The sequence below is a fragment of the Papilio machaon genome, chromosome 4, assembly GCF_912999745.1.
Source record: "Papilio machaon chromosome 4, ilPapMach1.1, whole genome shotgun sequence".
Classification (NCBI taxonomy): domain Eukaryota; kingdom Metazoa; phylum Arthropoda; class Insecta; order Lepidoptera; family Papilionidae; genus Papilio; species Papilio machaon.
In genome coordinates this window covers 1,483,946-1,507,911 of record NC_059989.1, presented here as the reverse complement: position 1 = coordinate 1,507,911, position 23,966 = coordinate 1,483,946, and the positions used below count along the sequence as shown (strand labels likewise).

The window sequence follows — 23,966 nt, the reverse complement described above, 5'->3', positions numbered from 1 at the left end:
TTGTATTCTGAATTGATTCAAACGAAGATTTTTGTTTGTGGATTTGATATTAAGGCATTGAATCTTTTACTTTAAACTGGAGTGGTGCCTGACAATTCATTTATAGAACGTCACAGCGCTCTTTATTAATGAAACTGTCTCTACAATATTCCAAGGCGAAGGCGACAGCAGCGAACAAAAGTGTGAGAAGACAATGCGCCATAGTGAACACCATCTCTGAACCGATACTATAACTTCGGTATATTATTGCGTTCACTCCATTGTTCCAGAAACAAGTTTACCATGTAATAAAAAGCTTCGACCCCAGTTCAAGTTGCGAGAGATTGAAAAATTGTTTTAGAATTTACAATAGCTTTTGAGATAGATACGGGAACAGGAAAACTTCTATAATATGTTTTTCTTTGTACGAGGAAACTCTTTACGTATGTCTCAAAGTTAAGAGATTGATCAGTATAATAAGGTATAGTCAAGGAGCTTTAACTCGCGTAAGTATGGAAAGTGGGAATTGTAAAACTGTCTAGCATAAATCACATGGTATCGTTTATTGTAGTTGTATTTGTCCCTTCTTATTTTTAAACTGATTCGTAGCCAATGTTCAAAGCAAAATCGCTACCAGTTTATCACTTGTTTAAAATCCCTATCACTAAAATAAATGGTATCGATGGCACGTGGTTTTAAATTGATGGTCTGGCCACAAAGAGATTAAGTTAAGGTCTACAAAAGACGACAACCCTTAAATGCTAATGGGGTACTGCAAGCCCGAAACGAACAAAGAACACAATGATGACCGTTCGAAGGCGAAGGCTTTAGGTAGTACAGTATCGGATTTCGGGGTAGGAATTAAGATTACTGACAACGTATCGTTTCACATTTTGCAAAGTACTACCGTAATGGCTTGAAATCTTAATGGAAATTGATTTTCTTTATGTGGCATAGAAATATCAAGCTTTGTGTCTTGACCTAAATTAAATTTTAATAGCTCAATCTTTTTTAATTAACTAGCTGGAACTGTTTTAAAAGAAGTATTTTTTTTGGATTATTAAATAAATTATTTAAATGACAGAGTGCGACAGCTGTACGTCTTTGATCTGTGTAAAACATCAACAGCGTGTTCCCGGAAAATATTCGTAACTGTTCAACCCGAAATATCCACAGCTTTGGGGGTGTTTGTGTTTGGTTTGGGGGTCTTATATGGTAAACAAGCATTTAAAGTATTTGAAGTGGCACGCAAGCTACCATTCAAATGGAAATTTTGCGCTTATGTTTGTAATTTCAAAGGTTTCAAAGCACTAGCAAAAAGGACCACTGACCGTTTGAAGGTTGAAATGATTTTAAAATGGTGCTGACTATGCTTTGATAAGTTTATGATATCAACGTAACATGTGAAAGCTTACTCAAGCCTTTATTAATTCCTTATGATTGGTAATTTAATATTTAAAGTTTAACTTTGTTAAGTTTGTATTATTTATGTGTTAAATTTCTCCTCATATTTATATCTTGCTGAGAACCGCTATTATCGATAATCAATGGGTTGTTCTACAATGTTATCTTTTATTATTCTATCACGATGAATGTACTCTTAGTAGTTAGAGAAACTTACATTCTATTGAATAACACTGTCTTACAAATAACAAACCTCTACCATGTTCCTGTCAGCGCATCTACTAAGGTCGTTAATATATGCGTAGCATTTGCATGTTTCTAATTTATTAACAAGCATGCAATTCGATTGTTAATGAATAATGGAAGGTTATTCGTTAGTAGCTACATTTTGACAATCTATCCTTTAAAGTATGTTAATTTTGAACACTTTACAAATCTACAAAACTTTGAAATAATTATGTTAAAATGATTACTGGGTTTAGTTTAGTTTTATCACCATTGAAAATTGATGAAGTAAAAAAAATATATAAGGCATTTTATGTAAGATAGACTTAAATATCAAGACAAAACAAGTAGCCATATATTAATCCATTGCATATCCAATCCGTACCCCATTTAACAACATAACACGGGTCCCAAGACGTAAGTCGTCATTACATCCCGAAGTTTGCTCCTTAATTTCAAAGGGACACAGCGTGCACCTTCAATATTTGAATAGCGGATTTCCCTTTTCCCAAATAATTACCCAAATTAGAGGGAGTAGAGTTTTACGTACACGTTAATAAATGATGAGTTGGCGTTGGTTACCTGGAGAGAGGCAAATGGGGAGTTTAGATCGTGTCTAAAATTCATGCAAGCCCGGGATAATATTCGCAATATGAAAACCCGAGCTCTGCAAAGCTCGAGCCAATTAATATTGTGTGACGTATTAGATTTGGGAGTGTAAGTTTTTAATTATTTTCAGACAGTAATGTAGTTGCAAATAACTGAGCATAGGTACTGAAGATTTGAATGATAATATAGGTAATTTTAGAGGACACAGCAATTTTTATATTACGTCATAAATATGAGCAGCAGTGCATATTCATGCAATGTTCATGGTGCGTCCTTGCAACAAAAACCGTATGCAGACTTTGCTGAATGTTTTCCTTTCTACCGATGGATATTCGATTGAAAAAACACTGGAGGAGTTTTTGAGAAAACACAGGTGGCGCGGTTAGCTTCGGACGTAACATAGAACGGGCGGGTTTTCCCATTTTAATCTGCATACGATAATCGTAGGGAGAGGGGCGACATCTGTCTCGCATCTGCATAAGTTTGAATTTCGCCCAATTTGAGCCTCTGCCGGCCTTTTAAATTTATATATTTAGAGCTGAAAATTTATACAGGATGGTCTTTATTACTGCACTGTTTCACGCAAAAAGTCTTCTATGATTTAAAAAAGTAAAGAGTATACGGGCGTCCTTGTTAAGTGATTTAGTTTCCAAGACAACATAATTTTCTACAGCGCGCGGTGACCTAGTACAGGCTATAAATGGATAAGTGATGTCTGAGCTGTTTTGACTTAAAATGTGTTGGTATATAAAGTACGAAAATGAGTTAAAAAAATAAAATTTTTGAATAAATTATAATCACAATTAACAAATACAAATACAAATAATATTATGGAGATTTAATTCATTTGTTCCTTGGTTTTATTAAAGAACGAAAATTTGAATTTTAAGTGGCATTTTGCACAATGTTGATAAACTCTGTATAGTTCTATTAGAAATTCTTGCATGTTTTAAATGCATATAGTAAACAATCTATATTCTGATAAGGCTTAGGTTAATACTATAATTCAGTTTTAATTCAAATTAAATTTAAAAAAACGAACAGCCTGTACGTTGTTGCCATCGCGCCCCTATTATTATGAGTTTTCCCGAATTTTCCCTCAGGTTTTCATTAGTTGGGGTGCGTTTTAGTGACTTATGCAAACAAAAGGGAAGGGTGCAAATGGTAACAAGCTGCAAGCTGCAATTGGGTAGCGGGTTCCATCCGCTCTCATTCAAATTTGTGTGTTTGTTCTGTGAAACATTTAAGTCGTTATTTAGTGTAAGGGTTCGCAGACAGGTTTACTTATTTACTTTACTGCTTCGTTGAATAACTTTGAAATTTTACAAACATTGCAATATGAAGAATGTAGAGATCAAAGAGAAGATACTGTAGTAGAGAGCTTTCAAGAATAAAGACAAGTTGCCTAGCAACAGCATTGATGCTACTTAAAAAATATTACATTACATTCAACGGTTTTTTAAAACGAAATTCACAGTTAATGAAGCGTTACTTAATAGCAGTCAAATGTATAAACTAAAGATGTTTTAAAATTATAACTGTCAAAAACAAAATAATAAACACGGTGACTTAATTAAATCAAAAGAGAGGGAGCTATCGTCGAGTTGACATCGAAATTCCATTGGAATTCATCACGAAATAATTAAGGAAACAATAACAAAATGATTCAAGACACAAAGCCGATGTAAATACGTTCGCAAACTTGCTAACTAATTTGCATTTAACAATAATGCAACACTGATAAACAGGTTGTTTAAGGTATGAACGTCAGTTGGAAACACGATTAGGAAATAATATTGCTGTGAGGAAAATAACTTTAAAGACCAAATGGCGTGATAAAAGTTGCTTACTAATGATTTGATCGTATTATAACGAACGGTTATACAAAGAAAACCAGTGTTTGGCAAACATTTCTATGTGATAAAGTGACTTGGTGGTTCTGAAAGGTTTTTACATATTTTCTTGGTTTTAGAAAAAAAGAATAACTAATAATAACATACATTTGATATTTAAGAAGTAGCTTTATACCTTTTATGGCGTTTAAATCATTAATTTCGCTACTAATAGTTTGATTATTTAAAGCTTTTAAGAAACAATTGACGAAACATATAGAGTAAATGAATTGAGCGTTCATTTCTTCGTCTACTGTCGAATGACATATAATTTTTAAGCAATAAACCCAGCAGATTCGAAATGCAAAAAAAGACGCAGAGTTCGAACGTCCCACTGCGTTGAACTGAACGATTCCATTCGGTCGCTCGCCAACAAATAACAAGCGTACTTAAAAACTTTCAGAGAAAGCAATGTCCCTCGCCGCCCCGTCTAGACAACCAGGTGTTTTGACTCGCTCTAAAGTTTAAAAAAAAATGTACGATTCTATTTGAGGTCCCCTAGTGCGGATTAATTAAAACAAAATGCTTTGATTGCTAATGTTTAAAGAAGTTTTTTTTTTTAATAACTGCGAGTGGAAAATAAGACAAAGAGAGTTGCATGACAATGACAGAAGTTTTGTTTGAAGATTTTGTAAAGATACTGTATTATTAGTGACATTAAATTGTATCGAACTTAGTTTATTCAAAAAAAAAATTACATCTTTTTCTTTGTAAAAAACCTCATTAATTGCGCTTCGCCCTTTAAATTAGTACCAGATTATAATTTATTTGATCACTTACCATATTCAGAGAGCAGAAATTAAATTATAGTTTACCTGTAACAAAACACAAAGGATAAGTAATAACTTTATTATTTAAAATATTTTGACTCAAAATATACTAAAAAAAATATAAACATACAATTTATATACGAACAGGAAATACACTAATGCAAAGGGTCGAGCCTATGACCCAATGAACGGTAAAGTGGACAATCGATCCACAAGGGTGGTCCCATTGATAGGAAATTGTCTCGAGACAATTCCCACTGATGGGACCTAACGAACTTGCCAACGGATGTGCCACTTGATTATAGACGTGGGAATTTTTTATGAGTAATCATATGAGCTTTGAGAGCAGTTACATCAATTGAAACAGATAGAATACAGTAATTCGTACATTGAATGTGCATTTATAAAGTACTAGCTCTCGTCCGCGACACCGTCTGCGCGAAAAAAACAAATTGGTAAACTATGTTCTACACCTATGCCAAATTTTAGCATAAAACGTTCTAGTTCGTTCTCTAAAATTAATAGACCTTAGCCTAGCTTTTACTATCACGGTCTGTGGTTATTTTACTTTTCTGTAATTGGCAAAATTTTTCGTACGACATTATCCGATGTTAAAAAAATTCTTTAACAAAAGTTTAGCAAAGAAAAACGTGCCTAAACCACTTCTTATATTTAAATATCACTTCAATAAGCGAACCTTTTGTCGGATTGCTATCTGAAATGAATAACGCTGGTAGAAAAAAGAAAAATTGCAGCGCTCGAAAATCAAGCAAAAAGGGGATTGATTCTGTAAATGAGAAATGTTTCAAAAATGGAATATTGTGAGTACATTTCCTATAATTTTCTTCACTTCCTAAGACTGGGGCGTTCGGTTATTACGTCGGAGCGATTGTCAGATGCAAATCAAAAGGGGGGCCGTCTTTTTCAGGGGTACTGAAATATGACGGCAATAAACAGCAATACGGTGCGGCCCGCTGTTGGGAACACCTGACACGATATGGTCACCCTATTGAGTCGCTGGTATGAATTTGAATTTATTTGTTTACTAATCGCTGCGTTCATATTATTTAAGGTATAAAGCATTTTTTTATGTTAATTTTATATAAAAACAAAATCAATATGAGGAACTATACTTTTATTATAACTAGTTGTCGCCCGCGACTCCGCCCTTGTGGAATTAAAAAAACGTAATAAGCCTATGTGTTCTTCCAGATTATGTTCTATATCTGTACCAAATTTCATTAAGATCAATTGAGCCGTTCAACCTTCAAAAAAATATCCATCCATCCATCCATCTAAACATTCACATTTATAATATTAGTGAGATGTAATTACTTATTTTATATTATTGGCAACTATGATAAAATTAAAACTACATGAAAATTGTAAATATCATGACTTTTTTCTAGAAATAAGTAACGTTCTCATAGCTCACCAAACCTTCTCTCATATTTCTAATTCAATGAACGAAATGATTCATTTGACAGTTAATTGAAATCCCTCTCATACGTTGTAAAAGGGGGAGCGGAAAGTTCGCCTAATTGGAGGAGAATTTTTTTAAAATTCTTTTATAGATGGCGCTAGAGGCAGCAATACCGCTATATGGCCAGTGATGAATTTTGTAATTACGCTCGCCTCAGGGCGTACTTTTGTGGAATCCGACTACGTGCCCCGCTACTGGTAAACTATAAGATGAATTTTCATTTCACAGCTCGACTTTGTATGTGTTTAGATATATTTTTAACTGACCATTTATTTCGTATTAAAGTGAAATCAATTTTAATTTTCTAATACAATGTTTACTCTTCTATATTACAACTTTACATATATCGCTTCTGTTGATTATTCGAGTAAAAGACTTGTTGATGTTTGTAGTTTTTACTACGTTAAAAGTTATACCCACTTTCGTTTTTGGTATAAGAAGTTATTTCGAGTGAATTTATACTCCATTTCGTTTCCATATTTTTATAGCATTGATATAAAATTTTTATTAAAATCGCCAAGTCGTATTCTGAAAAAGATTTTCCATTTTTAATATTTTCGCCACTTCAGTCGTCTCCGTAAGTTAATATTAAGGAAGTGAGCAAATAAAAATATTCGCAAGTCGTTTCCTTTAACGTTCTCTGGGCGCTATCACACCGAAAATGTCAGTTGGTCCGTCGTTAAAACTTGCTGCAAACTTATCGTTGTTACTTGTTCTCGTCAACTTGGAATTCGAGGAAGTTTTAGTAAGATATTGAAATATTTTCAATTGCAACGAGTGTACACCTTCCATTTAGAGATTGTACTGATACGAGTATGTTCTTTGTGTTCAGAATTTTCACTTGACTTTTTATTCGTCGATCATAAACTAATTAACCTTATTAGAATTTCAAAAGGATGCTAAATCGATTAATGTACTATTTATCTTATTAGAGTCTAGATTCTTTGATTAAAATCATTTTACAGTAGTACTTAGAACTTAGAAAAAACATTGTGCGCGTCCAACAAATGTATAGTAATAAAGAAAAGACAGCCAGACTCCCTTAAACTTACCTTCATACAGACGTGTATAAGTATACATTTATACCCGGCTCCCGGGTTTAACCGGGTGCGATTAATTCAAGCATTTGCATGACAATTGCATCGCCGCGACCGCGCCGGATACGATCCGGTCGCCCGGCTACCATTCTATTAACTTCCGGTCTACGATTTGTTTAATTTATTAGACTTCTCGGTGTTTTTATAGCTTATTAATTAGTCTACCACGGTATTCATTTTTACATCCAACATGGTAGTGGCATAATCTATGGCTCGTACGAATAAGGACTAATGTATAAATTGACAATTTTTCAGGAGAAGCTTTCGAAGCATAGGTCCTTCTACTTCATTAAAAATATAATATTTACACCTGTAAATGTGTATTTTGTTTAGTGCATGTTGTTAATTAATCTAAGAGGTAGCTTTTAAGACAAAAAAGTAAAAACCATCAATTTGTTACTTTGGCCCTTATACGTAGGACCCATCGAGAAATTTAACAAGTCTATTCATGGCCGGTTTGGTTTTCATTTAAGGGCACTATTAAAATATATTTCAATGCGTTATAAGATAAACATATTTTACATTAATTCGCAACAATTTATAGTCTCTAGGTTTTGTCGCTTTTATGTTATGCCTATGCCTCGAAGTATAATAAATACTAAGCATTTTTGAACCTAAATTTTTTACAGGCAATAATAACAACCGTTGTATCACCCTAGTGGTTGTTGTGTGACAAATTGCCCTCTCCTCCCTCTCCCGCAGTACACCGCTCTCCGCACCGCCCGCGGCACTACGCCGCCGAACTTAACTGAATCAGTTTGCACTCGACGCGGCTTTTGTTTGAATTTAAATACTTTAACAGTCGATAAATAACTTGAGGGCAGTTTTAATTTCTTTAATATTAAAACATCCTTTACATATTTGAACGATAAGCTACAATTATTGACAGAGAATGGAGATGCGCTAACATAAAACATTCTTATACACAACTTTTGATACAAATCAATGTTTGGTTTCGCCGACTTAGTGGTCAAGGCTTGAGTGTCTCGGACAAAATTACCCTAAAATTCTACTGCCATAATACTTGTTTAGAATCAAGGAAGAAAAAATATGAAAGAAAGAATAAGAAAGTTGCATAAGATTCTCTCTAATAAATACACTATATAAAAATATACTAAAACACACATATAATTATGGTTAAATTATTTTCTCATGATAACAAGCATTTCGGTTTGAACAGAAGCAGTCTAGCAGTGTTGGGACTGCTAAACTAATTTATCCACCAGTCTGCGTCCGCATCGTCGCGCTAATTTCATCACGCTCTGCCAGACTTGCCCGTAATTCATATTTCACGAACATATCTCTCTGTTGTTTGTATCAAGTTAATTATTTAACGCTAGACGGTTTTCGTTTTACAGATCTAAGCTTCGCATGTATGCTTTTCGTTTTAAATAAATTTTCAAGTACTTATTTCCACGTACAAAAATTATAAAGCCACATTAAAAAAAGCTCTTATCGTAAAATGAGACTAAGACATTGTACACGGTACATTCAGAGTAAATATCAAAGTGTTTTTAAGTCAACACGAGTGTCTTGACGCATCCGTACAATTGTAAATAGTACAGACAGTAATATCGAAATTTTTGTCGTAGTCTATTCGTATTTTTATGTTTTTTAATGTCAATTTATTCCTAACAACCTTTATATCTGATTCAGCTATTGCTTTTTAATCAAGGTACTCTATGATTAGATTTATCACTACAAATTGTCAATTATAAAAAAACCATGAAAATCCCAAGGCGAGACTCCAGACTAATAACGTCCCCGTAGTCGTTTATTAAGGAACCACTGCACCGGTTGCACTACTAATAAAGCTCGTAAGAAACGGGATTCTTACCACGATTAGGCTGTTTGAGCTCCCGATATTTCGGCACAGTTGCATGCGCCATGTTCACGGGTTGACTGAGGTAAGAACTGGGTAAGAATCCCGTTTCTTACGAACATTATATTTGTAAAAACCACGAAAGTTTGAAGTTATATACTAATAAAGCGCTGTCACTCGCGCGGTTTTTGCCGCCATCTTGAAAGATACCCGTGCAATGTAAGATTAACGCGCGCAATTAGTTGAGATGTCAAAATTTGACGTTGCGGAAGCAGGCCTACCTAAATTAAACGGTTAATTAACTTGCCTTCTGTTATTTATTTTAATAAAAATCAAAAGAAATTATACATTAAGATTTTTTTAAATTTGGCCATGACTAATCTAGTATTGGGCGATTTATCTCTAAGACTAAGTTATGATAAAATGATGTTAGAACTAACCGAAAATAAGGAAAAACATGAAACAAGACCTATTGACAACAAGCAAATGTCCAAAACACTCCGAACCTAAGACGTTCCATTTTGAAAATGCTTCTCTCATATATCAAGTGGTCCTTACAAATGAAATAGCTACGGGGACAATTTCTCAGGGCTGACAGACCTCTCAGAGGGACACTTGAAAGAATCCGACGTGGCCCTTCCTATCGTAATCTTGGCGATTATTAAAATCATATATCTCTCAAGGAAGTAGGGGAGGAATGCACCCTGATTTCTTGAGGGTAGGCGAAGGGTGCATTGTAATACGTCAGGTCTTGGATTGTTTTATTTGCGTACAAGTTTAGACGGATTTGTGAAATGGAAAACAACTTTTCAGGAAACAATGAGTTTTCGAAGATTCTTTTGTCATTCTGTTTGTTCTCATTTTGTAGACCTCCACATTTAGATAGTTTAAATAATTTTATAAAATTAATTGTTAATTATTATTAAACTAGCTTTTACCCGCGACTCCGTCCGCGCGGAATAAAAAAAAAAAAGAAAACGGGGTAAAAATTATCCTATGTCCTTTTCCTGGTTCTATGCTATCTGCCCACCAATTTTCAGTCAAATCGATTCAGCCGTTCTTGAGTTATAAATGGTGTAACTAACACGACTTTCTTTTACATATATAGATTTTAAACAATACTCAAATAATAGTTCAAAAAAATGTTGTGTCTAAGTCTAAATAAAATCTACTAAGTACTGTAAATAATGTTTAAAACACACCGAGGTATTGGCAAATAAACAAAAGAAGGACGAACAAAAAAAATGCATTTTTTAAATACAGAAATACAAATGCAAAAACAATGTGGCATAATGCTTTTCACAGGAATGTCACGTAAGACGGTGCGGCGCAGCGCCTCCTAATATTATTCCAGCCTCCCGCGCCTTTCATTCCTTGTCTCATTCCTGCCGCTCATTATCATTCACTCTGTCATTCGTTCATTCAAGAGATAAGCGAGTCCGTGATGAGCGTCGTTGGCGCCATTCAAATGTTTACATTTAATTTTCCTTTCATTTTCATCTTGTGTTTAACATTTGTTTTAAAAATTTGCGCTTTGAATGATTATAACAATATTACATAGTATCCATTACATCCAGTATCCATAGCAAGTCATCATCTCCCTGACCTTATCTCACTAACGTCTGGTTGACGTACGAGGTTAAATGAACCTTAATTTTTTGGCTTAATTTTTACGACCGGCCGCCTGTCTATCGCCAACGTTACTTGGGAGGAATAAATTTAAAATCTTCCAATCAAGTTTTAGTTCGATTACTCTTTTATTTCCTTATTTCTTTTCCTTAATTTGTTTAAAAAAGGTATTTAGTAACGCCCTCTAGGGACTATACAGTAAAGGTTTTTCGCATAAATCATAGTTAAAAAGCAATTAAGAAATTCAATCGATTTAAGCGTCAAGTGATACAAATAAAGAAACATTCCTCACTAAAGTATTCATTGTCAATGCGAAATGGGAGAAAATCCGGAATAATCTTCGCCCCGACCGCGCGGGCAACTTCTTTGCTAAGGCTAATGGCATCGAACCCGCTACCCGGAGCTACCCCGGGATAATGCCGTTGCGAGACCAACCTGAGCCAGATTAAAACGGTTCCAGCTTTATTGGTTTACGTCCCTTCGTTCCCGGACGAAGAGAAAATTGCTCGCCAGATGACTTGAAACTTTTCAACCAATATGGTAGAAAAATCGAATCGGTTGCTATTTTCAATTTTAAAACATTACACGTAACGTTTTTTAAGAACAAAACTGTTAAAAAACTCAAGTTTGATTATTTTATATTTACTTAGGTTTAGGTTAAAGTATATGGAAGATATACGTCGCTATAATCTTAAATCGTTACGAAGTATTTTTGTAAGAAAACAAAACAATACACAATGTTAAAAATAAGCTTGAGTACACTACAGGTTATTACTTGAAAGCATGCACAAGGAACGCAGAAGTCTGGACCAGTGGGCCGACATTTTCGTACTTTCGTCGCTTAAGAAAGAAAAAATATCATACTGAGTGACAGGCGTGCTTCAAGAGGCACTGCAATCTCTCTAGAGATGGGACCCGTAGTGTTATGACTGCCTGGTACTTGTATGTGACTACAGAAAACACACCGCACAACCATTGTTTAGTACTCTCTGTAAAAGGCAGTCTTGTAAATCTGCCAAGTCAGGATTTCGTTCAGGAATGTTTGGCAGCTTTTAAGGATTTAATTTTAACGACTCTTTTGCATTCTTAAATTGTTTTTAATATAGACAGTACTACGATTTGATGTAAGATAAAAAAGACAGCACAAGTTATTTTGGTTTCGAACCTTCAACCTCATTAAGTTGGATTAACTTCTTGATAATTACAGCTTTGTCAACAAGAGCCTAAAAGTAATTTGGGTCAGACATGTGACATAAGATGAAGCCAAATCAAATAACAGGCAGTAAATCCCGGAACAGCTGTTACATTATTAACTGCCATTCACCATTGATATAAGAACCTTATGTCTACGTATTATTAATAGTGCTAGAATTCAAACCAAACTAATTTCTTTAACCTGCTATTGGTAAATGTCAAGAACTTAACGCGAATTTCAAATAACAAGATTTTTAAACAGGTCTCTGAAATTCTTAACATTTTCTTGTTCATAAATTAGACATAAATGTAGTATTTATACTTATCAACCCATTATTTTAATCTTGAAAATTAATTACGTGCATAAAATGCAATGCATATAATAAAACGTATGTATTTAAAGTGAATCTTGAGTTAAAATATAGCTTATAAAAGCCAAGTTTACTTTCGTCTCGAAGGTCAAACAGTGAAAGCGTATAAAAAGGTGGTCTTGAAGGATCGATAGTAAATAAACAGGGTAGGTCGGGGCGCGGCGTCTGCCGAATACAAATGAGGGAATCTCTCTCTATACGTTATCTACTCTCCTCCGGTCTCTGAGATCAGGTGGCACGCTTTGTCCTTCGTTTAACCTTACACAAAATGAATTACATACAGATAGAAATTTACTACCAAATTTGGTATAATGTTTTATTCTCAATAGAAACAAAGAAGAAGTTTAGGCAAAAACATGGATGTTAAAGCATTTCAATAAAAATCATGTTCTTTTATAAGAAAGTTGCGTTTAAATTGTAAAACTTAAACAGTATAGTGTGTATATTTTACGAGTATGTAACGTAGTATCGTAGTTTGGAATCAAGCCTGTCCGTATTGTCAAAAACCGACTTGTATTCCTTAAAAATAGTTAGTTTTATAATGATTGAAATGGTCACATTAATTTGAATAGAGAACGTAACATTATGGTTTTTATTATGGTTTAAAAAAAATGAATTCAGATTTACTGATTTGTATTTCGTAAATAATAAAATAGTAAATTGATTTATGTCAAAGACATGCTTTACCCAATCTGTATAATCTTATTACGAAGGGTGAAAACTTATGAATATTTTCTAGAGAATTTGTAAAGGTAATACTCCCCTGGTGGTTTAAACTTTTTAAAAAGAAAAACAAAAATCAAAATGGCAGCCGGAGTTTATACATTTATACCGAAAATCCGTTTAAATTTAAATTGTTTGAGAGTATTGTATGCAAATGTTCGCCACCCCTGCAAGTTGCAACGCGGGGGTTGCTTATCGTGCTTACAACGTATTTATATATTTTCGTTAGGTTGGTATTGGGTTAAAATAGACTGTTAAGAAATCTTCAAAGAAAAAGAAGTCAATAATCTTTATTCGGTAGTATTTAAAATGAGTCAATACATAGATATAAAGAAAAGTGAACTAATTAATTGCGCTACTTGAAGAAAGGTTAAATATGAAAGCCTCCATCATTTACTAGCCTGGCTAATAGCGACCCCATATGAGCCAACAAGACGAATGGAAGCTACGTACAACTTCCAACAAAGAACCTTTAAGATTTAAAATCACTTTCAAGAGTTATATAACCCTTATCTTTATAGCAATAAGGATCAATATCGAACTGTTAGTATTTTAAGAACTGTAAAACTGTGTTGTAAAACAGATGTGACAGAGATGGAGGTATTTGCTGTTTAATTTTCATTGTCAAGACTGCGTTGTGTTTGCATTGAACTTCCAACTATGCTTTTTTCCTGCAATTTAGTTAATAAAAACTAATTACCTAAGGTTAGATATCCTTGGTTTACGGCAGAGGTCTTCCAAGCTTTTTTGATTTCAAATAAACTATAGCAAAAAGAAAACTATGGATGATTTGTAATTCTCACGAAGTCTTATGAATTTTCTGAGTATAAAAAGCCATACATACCTTAGGTACCTCATTAAGATTAGAAACCTCAGTATTTCGTTGCACCAATGCCAATGCATTTTAATAAAATTGTATGTCTGTATCGAAAAAAAAACATCTTATTTCGCAAGCATATTTGCGTTGCTAATACCAAAAAATATATTTTTTTTAAATTTGAGTCTGTCTGTCCGTAAGGGCGCTTATTCCGGGTTATCTCCGGAACAATTGGACCGATTTTGACAGGACTTGGACGGGAAGGTAGTTTGGGCATATAATAGACTACTTTTTTTTCTAATTCAGCATCGCCGAAGTCGCAGGAGACTGCTAGTTTATTTTTACATTTATATGTTATAATTTAGAACGAGTATTTTAATAACGTAATGAGAAATGATGAGAAATGGTTTCTTCCCAAAGTATGGTCGGTTTGAAAGGACTTCAAAGCAAATAAACGCAGATGAAATTGGGGCAGCGTCCCTATGTTTATCTTTAACTATTGAGTGAAGTTTGAATTAGCATGACGTCATCAAACTTTATTTATCTTTAACGTATCGTTAATTAATTAATTAAATTGCAGGAACCAATTTAAAATGCAACTTGTTTACTTTTTGAAGTATTTCATAATTATTTTTACAAAAGTACTTCTTCGACTCTAAAGAGAAAATAAAAAATAACAAAATTTAGCTAAAATGTTTTAAATTCATAGACATTTGATCTTACTAATATTATAAATGCGAATGTTTAGATGGATGGATGTTTTTATAAAGGTGTATTCGGAACGGCTCAACGGATCTTGATGAAATTTGGCACAGATGTAGAACATAGTCTAGAAGAACACATAGGCTACTTATTAAGGTTCTTTTTTTAATTCGCGCGGACGTAGTCGCGGACGACAGCTAATATAAGTAAACGAAAGTAGAAAAACAATTACGTTTCCCAAAACATTCTTCGAATAAAATAGACAAGATTAAAACTTGATTAAAGATTAAAACTTCAACGTAAGATCGTCGACGCATAAAAATAGTTTCAAGTTAAAAATTATTCATAGATCAATGTATATAACGTTCCTTTAACTCATAATCTTAATGTTAATGTATAGTTCCTTAGAGTTACTTAAAAGGTCGATGTTTGTATAATGTTTCCATTCTATTTTAAACAGTAATTTAATGTTACGGTTTAAAGATAATGTTTGTTTGCGTTTGTTATATTTTTAAAGAATGAAAACAATGGTTTTTAGTTCTTCAGACAGTTATAATCATCTCCCTGGGATTTTCTTACTGACAATGGGGTCGGCACACAAGGTTTTATAAACCTTAAAGTTTTGGCTTATTTTTTTACGGACTGTCGCCAACCCTACTTGGGATGTATCTTTGGATGATTTAGTTTATCAGATAGTGTGCTACAAAATATGTTGTAGAACATTTTGTAGTTATTTTGATTAAAGCAAACATATATGGAAGTAAACTGTCTAGTTTTGACAGAATTTACTATTGTGCTTGAAGCTATACTAGTACTGTTCTTTCCCTACTTTGTTAAAACAATAGCAGTACTGTCCTGCCTACTGCTCTGTGTCACTGTGCTGTTCTCGTGTGAAACTAGTGCTAGAGAGATTTTATGTATTTGATTACTACTTACTGTATTTTTTCAAGTGTTCGGTCATTCGGTGTTCCGTATTATATGTCATAGTATTATGTTTCGTCGTAATAATTTAGGGGTCGGCGGGCGGTGTTGGCTTACAAATAAAACAGACAATTACAGAACGCAGCCGGGGGGTCGACATCGTTACGTCGTCGTGTCGGATCGTGTACACGTCGCTCGTTAATTTAGGTGTAGTTAAATTTTTATTGGTGGAAGTTTGGTGACGTGTTCGATATTTGTTGTAATTTTGTACGTCTTTTATGTTTATAAGAGTTAATATAAAATTAACCAATATGAAAATGTACCTAATTTTTGGTTTAAAAATTCATCTTTCCTATGTTTTACTTAAAATTCGCCTTTTACTTGAATTCTTGAAGTTTTGGACTAGTTTTGGTTTTTTTCTAAATATTGGTAATCCTCGATTGAACTTAACAGTGCCAATTCGTGACTCTTTTGACCGTGACCGTGAAAACACCTTTTTTTCAAAATTATATCAGCTGTGAAATAGAAACAAGCTTTTCAATTAACTCAATAGGATTGTCAAATAACTGGCAAACACTGAAAGAAAATATTTTATTAAAAAAGTATTTACAAAAAAATCAAAACAGTAATAATGGTTTTCCATACTTTTCAAGATATTAAATTTCGTCACCCCGCTTTAAAGGGTGTAAAAGTGGGTGGTGGGGGGAGGTGAAAGAAAATATCAAATGTCTTATTATTTTTAGTCGAGTGGTAGCGCGCGTGTCTTCCATTGAAATGTTTTAAGTGACGGCTGATACAATATTGCTGCCTTTTGTTTTTCGTTTCAATATGTTTTTTTATTTTTATATAACAATTATAACTTAATACAAATCTAACGATGATAATAGACTAAATATATCCAATGTTTAGTAAACAGTTAGACGAAGTTTTCGTATTAGTCTATTAAAGATCACATATATTACAATCAGGGCAAAATATATATATCTTAGCAATGGTTGTATCAGCATTTAAACCAGTGTCATACTGTCTTACAATTCACTTTACATCAAAAATGTACTACCAACCCTATAAACATTTCGTGAGGCAATGCACAGATATCCATCCCCGGTGCTACACTACCCCATACCGCGACTTTTACTGCCACCCGCTTATTATTTATAAGTTTTACGAGCGTGGGGGACCCGTAAATAGCTAAGCGTGGATTAGGTCGGGATCTACTAGTGCAAGTTCATGGTTAAATATAACTTCTATCTTTTTGTATATATATTTTTTATATATATTAGTTAAAAGTTACGGAATCTGTACTCCTTTAAAACATTTCAATTAGTTAATGTCGATTGTATAAAATTATTTGTTATTGGGCTTAAGCCAAAGTTCTAACTTCTTAAGATTAGCTTCTGTAAACTTTTTTATTTTTGCGTACCGAAGGTCTAACTTTAGTCATCTTACTATTTACAGCCTTTTCGTACAAAGATAGGATGAGAAGAGATCGATTTGCTGAGGGAAGGGACGCATAGGCAGGGGAAATATCTTCTTTCTGTGCGCCCCTCCTGATAAAAGTAGATAACGCACCTAGAAATGCGGATGATTATGAGTAACGCTAAATACACTATTTTCTCGAATTCCTATGGCTGCTTGCTCGTTTGTCACCTTATACTATATTTAAAAAAAAAACTTGAGAGGTGTCAAGGGACAGCCGGATGGAACAAATTTCCTTTCAATTAATTAGTGAAGGAACCAATGTTTATTCTATGAATAAAAAACTTAAGTCTTCACAAGAAGTACATTTTATTTCTATGAATTTTCGTTATATATTGTCACGTCGTTGCCATGGTGAAGTAGCGCTAATTCATTGTTAACATACTTACTATAGCAAAAAGTGTCGTGACAACTTTTCGTAAGAATTTTTTCCGTCTAGCCCCCTTTCACAACGCGCGATAAGGAACTTCGTTCCAAAAACAATTGTTGTTAAATCCATGTAATAAGTCAACTCTTTCATGCAGTGTATTTCTCATGCTAATGTGTCATGAAAATGTCTCCTTTTTTAACATTTCTCTACAAATCTAAGTCACTTTATATCAATTTAATGTCAATGTAAAATGTAGCAACCATGTTCCTACTATATAATCAGAACAGCGGCGCCTCTTGATCTAATTTGTACGTCGTTTAATTTAACAAATACTCGATATCGGAGCCAAGAATCGATTCTTGTCGGGGCTTTATGAATATTGATGGTGCGACGTGAAATGTTTGCAGACATCGAGTACGTTATGGGATCGATAGTTTTAGAATACATAGACAGGACGTTGTCCAGCAAAGTTAAAGAGTTTCTAATTCATTAAAGATTTTGTGATGAATTTAAGATTAAGTTCTTTTTGGTTATTCTTTTGTTTAAATAGTCTTATTTCTTTTACACTAGTCAATTTGCATACATGAAGTTCAGAAGTTAACTGTTAGTTTAAGGAAAATTGCCAGAAATACTAAATGAGATTTAACTCTGAAAACCGGAACATTGAAAGTGCGAAAATTGGCAGTTATTTGATTTTAAGATCAAAATGATCCGTCGATAGTAGCCTGGCTTGATAATTAACGAAGTTGGCTTCGATTCCGTACGACCGGTCGGCATCACGCCGATAAGCGCCCTTCCGATTGGCCGCTGTGCCGTAACTTTTCGCTAACTTCAAGATTTACGGCACACCAAGCGATATACCTTCGACCCAATTTGCTCAGGTCCTAGAGAACTTTTAATTGAATTTTTTTTAATAACATCCTGTCAATTTTCACAATGAAGTGACTTATAATTCTAGCATACTGTGAAATCATTAATAACATTATTTAGAAAATAAAAAAAAGATTATTTTGAAGATACAAAACACATAAAAGAGTTGTTTCTCTCAACATCATTATCTCGAAATAACAAAACCGTTTAACGAGACGATATCCGGTGTCAATCATGTGGCATGGGAATTTCTACATCTGTCAGGGCATCCCCATCGGCCTCTATAAAGCTGAGGATAAATTCTATTCGTCAAAATATTTCCGAGGGAGCAATAAAGAGATTATTTCGGTAGAAAAAACACAGCGCCTATTTTCGCGGTGAACACTCCAGCTTTAAACACTACAGGCAGAGAACGCTTCCCGATTCGTCCATAAACATTTTTTTTCTACGGTTGCGATGTATTTGTTTGTGCCAGTGTTCACTCCATTTTTTTTATTAAGTTCTCTACTGCAAATAATACAGTTTTTTTTGCAAAAGCCAGTGTCCGTCGTTTTCAAATGAAATTCTGTTTGTACTGTTTGCAATATCGATTTCGAGAGATTTTTTTCAATAATGGAATATTGTGTTTTGTATTTTTCCTCACAAGTATTTTCTGTGAAAAAGTAAAGTTACGCCTCCATCAAAACTGACAATTTGTTTTAGAACAACGGACTTACGATTTTAGCACCAAGACATTGAAGCAAATGTCAGGAATATTTAAAGATAATTTAAATCTAGCTGGAATCCCTAAATCATTTATTTTATACTTTAATTTTGAATATTTCTCTGTCCAGAGATTAAACCATAGTGGTACATTTAATCTTTCGTGACAAATTCGTTATTACAATTCCCGTCACGTACACTTCAGCGTGCGATAGGTTTAGGTTCGGTTCCCTGTAGCATTGCATGAAGGGTGAATATACCAGTTGAAAGTATGTATGTAGCTCACATTGACCGGGATAATGCCTTGCGTTACGTTATTATTAAGTAACGTTTTGTTAGTTTTAAGTTGAGAGTTTTAGTCAGGTCTAAGTATTCAGTTCTTAAATATTACTATGCGAATGTTTGCACGGATGGATAGATGGATATTTATTAGAAGCTATCTCTAGAACTGTTCTATGGTACCCGATGAAATTTGACACAGATATAGGACAAAGACTTGAATAATACATGAGATACCTTCCACCTTTTTTTTTTAAATTGTACGCAGTAAAGTCGTGGGCGAAAGCTAGTACATACATACGAAAAATAATGTTCTTTTGTGAGTGGGCTTTGTAATAGTTCATCATAAAATAATTAAAATGTCGATTTTATTTGCTAAAACCGATATGCGATTTAAAGTAATTTAATTCGAGAAAAAAATATTAAGTCTCGAGGTACCGTAGAAAACAATGTAATTCGATCATTAAAGTCGATTGTAAATAGTGATTTTATGGTCGGTATTAAATTAAATCGAGCCGTAACATTCGATTATCGCCACCGTATCGATACGACATCGATACTTGTCGATAATCGAATGTTGTTCGATATCGCGCCGGCTTCGGTGTTTTACGCCGACGTGGAGTCGAGTTACCAATACTGATTACATGAAGTAATTACTCCAACGAAGTTTTAACGAGCCTTGTATAGCCCTTGCTTTATAACTAGTGATTTTAAGGAGATTTATGCTTTGTTTGTGCCGTTTGTGTAAATAATTCTAAAATAATATACAACGAAATTTACTAGCCTTCCTGTTATCTTGCCACAAAACTATCCAAGCCATTCTCTATAAAATCATTCTAGGAAAGTGTCTTTGATAGCTTTGTTGAAAACTTTGGTAAGCATTCGCGTAAAGCGTAGTTTGATCAAAATTATACATTTTTTTGTATAGTACAAATTTTAATTCATGCAATTGTATGTAACTTTGGGGTCAAACTACAGTACCTTGCAAGGTACGTGCATGTGGGTTAGATAATTTACCTGGCGATCTCACGTTGTGCGGCATGCAGCTTGCCGGCGAGCCGCGCCGCATCTTCTTCGGCGCCGCGCGCCCGCGCCTCCCAGTCGCCGCGCGCGCGCCTCTCGCGCTCCGCATCGCTGCGCGCCGCTCCCTCACGCTGCAAAGAAAAACAAGCGCTTTTTAAACTAGTAATTTCTTTAAAACTACAAACTAATTGTAGTACTATGACAATGAAAGCCCAGGATAGAATATAAATCTAATAACAACGACGTTATATGAACGTTGTATTGTAATCTACCGACTTATATATAATCTGCTTAATTTCTTCGCACAGAAGGATAAAAAAGTTAAGGATGGTAAAGAATTATGAAACTTCAAACTTTCGTGGTTTTTACTAACATACTGTTCGTAAGAAACGGGATTCTTACCACGCCATGTTCACGGGTTGACTCGACCCGTGAACATGGCGCATGCAACTGTGCCGAAATATCGGGAGCTCAAACAGCCTAATCGTGGTAAGAATCCCCTTTTCTTACGAACAGTATATTAAGAATTATTAAGTTCTCAAGGTATCGCAGATTTAGTACCTATCGGCAAATTTTAAATAATCGATATATCCAATAAACCAAAGGCAGCGCGTATTTCTATAAAGTGTTGCTTTGTACCGTTGTATCGGGTAAAAATCCAATTTGGTGGGACACTTGTGACGTCACTTGTATCATACGTTGCAGAACTGTCGGCTGCAGGGGACGTGTGGAGAGACTCTCGAACATCTCGCATGTAACGTCTTTGTAAAAGGTTATACTGTATTCGCTTTATGATCCTCTTGTCATTTTGAACTAATATTATATCAAAAACGTCATACTTCACAAGGTTATATAATTTCTGCCGGTTTAATTTTGGTTTAAGGAACACGCGTTACAATAACCTTATTCAATGATATCTTAAAGAAACCAAGAGAACTTGACAACGAAGCTAACAAGACTACTAACCATTAACTAAACGGGAGCTACAATAAAGTTTCCTTTGTATAAGTTAAAACATATTTTACTAGATGCATTGCGACAAAGCCCCTTTTATTATTAATAAAAATCTACTAGACGCTGACCACGTACAAATTAATAATAAAGCAGCAAATTTCCGTCCATTCCTTGGCCCCGAGTTAATTTGAAAATAAACAATTAATACGAAAGCCGTAACGGCGATGGCTACCTGCAGTTTTTGCAATGTTAGCGAACATTTAATCTTACAGCTGGTTTAATTCATTATCTATTAGCGGTTACACATTTTCGTGATCTGACTATAATCGACATTGTAGGTCATACTGTGCACTTATAGTCAATTATTTTTTTACCTAATTAAAACTAGATAATATGTATTTTATTTACTTGTATCGAAAATTTTCATTTAAATGCTACGAGAAAATTTTAAATGAGAAAATTAACATTTTTTTACACTTAATTTAAATTTTATTAATTAAAATTGTTACTTATTTTAATAATGTTACAAAAACGCTTACAATTTTTAACTTAGACCATACGCTTAAGTTCCGGTATCCAGTCTGAAGTTTGATGAAGTTTTAATTGAAAATTAGTCTTGGCCGTATCTTGCCGCCTCCAGTCCATGCGGTCTCGCCAGACTGGTGGCCGGTGCTGAGCTCAACCAACTTGGACTCGAAATTTGGACTTATTTAAAACTTAGCAGAATTAACTGCTACAAATCTTATGGCGTGAAAATTATTATTTAATATTATACGTAAGACATCTGAACTGTAGCAGAAGTTGTTAGTATGAATGAACCGATTCAAGATTAATATAACATAGTTTAAAGGTCATAAACTCGATGGGTTACATAACATTTATTGTTTGTTGATTTTTATAATAATGGTTCACAGTTGCCTATTATTTTCAAGTTAAGCACATGTTAGTTCTCCGAGACAACGACTATAATAATATTTTTAAATTTTAAACATAGACTAAGGGCGAAGATTATCACAAGCCTTCTTCTTAATTGCCCTATAAATATGTTTCATTAAGTTTATATGACAGTAATATTTAGTTCAACTAATATAAAAGGAATGAATGTATCTTCAGAGCGGCTAATTTAAGACAGGAAACAAACAAGCGACAATCAGATATCTTAGAGTAAGATGGTAAGGGCAAATGTACACAAAGCTTTAAAGCTTTAGTTCACTATAAGTTTATGTTTGAATTAATTTATAATAAGATTACAATTATAAGCTGACAAGACACGATTTATTACATCTTTACCTTGTAAATAATTAATTATTTTAATTTATATTATCAAATACTTTGTGCTTTTAGTATTAGTATTACTTCGTACATTTTTGAGTATGTTAACATATTAATAGATTTATTTAAAAGACTTATTAAATTCCTGAATGTATTGTATAAGTGTAACTATTTTTTATACTTTAACAGAAAAAAAATTGTTACGATGGTTACAGTGTGGCCAAAGCCTAATGCATTCTAAAATAGTCCCAGGACGAGGCACGCGGTCGCCTCCTCGAGCCGAACTATTTCGAGTTTTACTGGGAAATTAGTTTCTTAAATAGTCACTTGTGTGCTACACGCACTAAACAAACACTTATCTTACGAATGTCAAGATTCGACGCGCCTTTTATTGTAAAGAGAGAAATTACTTTGTATTATTTCTTTTCGTTGAACAAATATTAGGGACATTTATTATGAAAAAATCTAATAATGCATACGTACAATGCATATAGTAAGTACGAGGTTTAATATAATATACTAGCTTTTACCCGCGACTCCGTCCGCGCGGAATAAAAAATAGAAAACGGGGTAAAAATTATCCTATATCCGTTTCCTGGTTCTAAGCTATCTGTCCACCAATTTTCAGTCAAATCGATTCAGCCGTTCTTGAGTTATAAATAGTGTAACTAACACGACTTTCTTTTATATATATATATATATATATATATATATATATATATATATATATATATATATATATATATATAGATTGTAATGTAAGTAGTCTTCCAGTAATTTTTACACACATTCGCAGAATAAATACCGTTCCTTCCGATAAGCTTCCTTCTCGCGGCTGTCACATTACTCCCAATTCTTCACACCTGTCAACTTGTCAGCTGTCAAGTTGACATAAGTGACAGGGGAGTGTGCCGCGCCCTTGAGTCCACCAGTGTAAATATTTGATCTCACTCTATAATGCACAGTACTAAAGAAATACAAGTGGACAAAGTGCATGTACGAGTAATGTTTTGTTGTTTGATTCGAGAAATTAAATATTTTTTGTTATTCGAAAGAAATCCCTTACATGCCAAACTTTGTTATTGTTGTTTACAAGTTTGTAATAATATAAATTTCTGGACAATACAACTTAAATAGCTTAATTACTTCGTTACATAGGTTCATTACTCATAAGTCAACTCATAATATTTTGATCAAATCCATACCTTTTTTGTTCCATTTTTTAAATAAATAACAATGTAACAAAATTCTGAACTTAACAATTTATTAACAACTAGTCAGACTACGATCGCTTTATCTTCCTCAGTAAAAAAGAAAAAATAAGGTCTCTACAGTATTGGATGTATTGAGAGACGTCTCTTTTGCGAAATGTAACAACT

The 23,966-nt window shown here is 33.8% G+C and overlaps 1 protein-coding gene across 1 annotated transcript in view; it reads right to left on the bottom strand.

Annotated features, from left to right (window-relative positions):
• The window catches only part of LOC106718512, a 281,801-nt gene that overhangs the window by 95,647 nt on the left and 162,188 nt on the right, over window positions 1-23,966 (bottom strand). Inside the window, exon 4 of the mRNA XM_014512606.2 lies at window positions 20,356-20,492. Coding sequence (XP_014368092.2) covers window positions 20,356-20,492 — 137 coding nt within the window. The remainder of the gene's footprint in view (window positions 1-20,355; window positions 20,493-23,966) is intronic.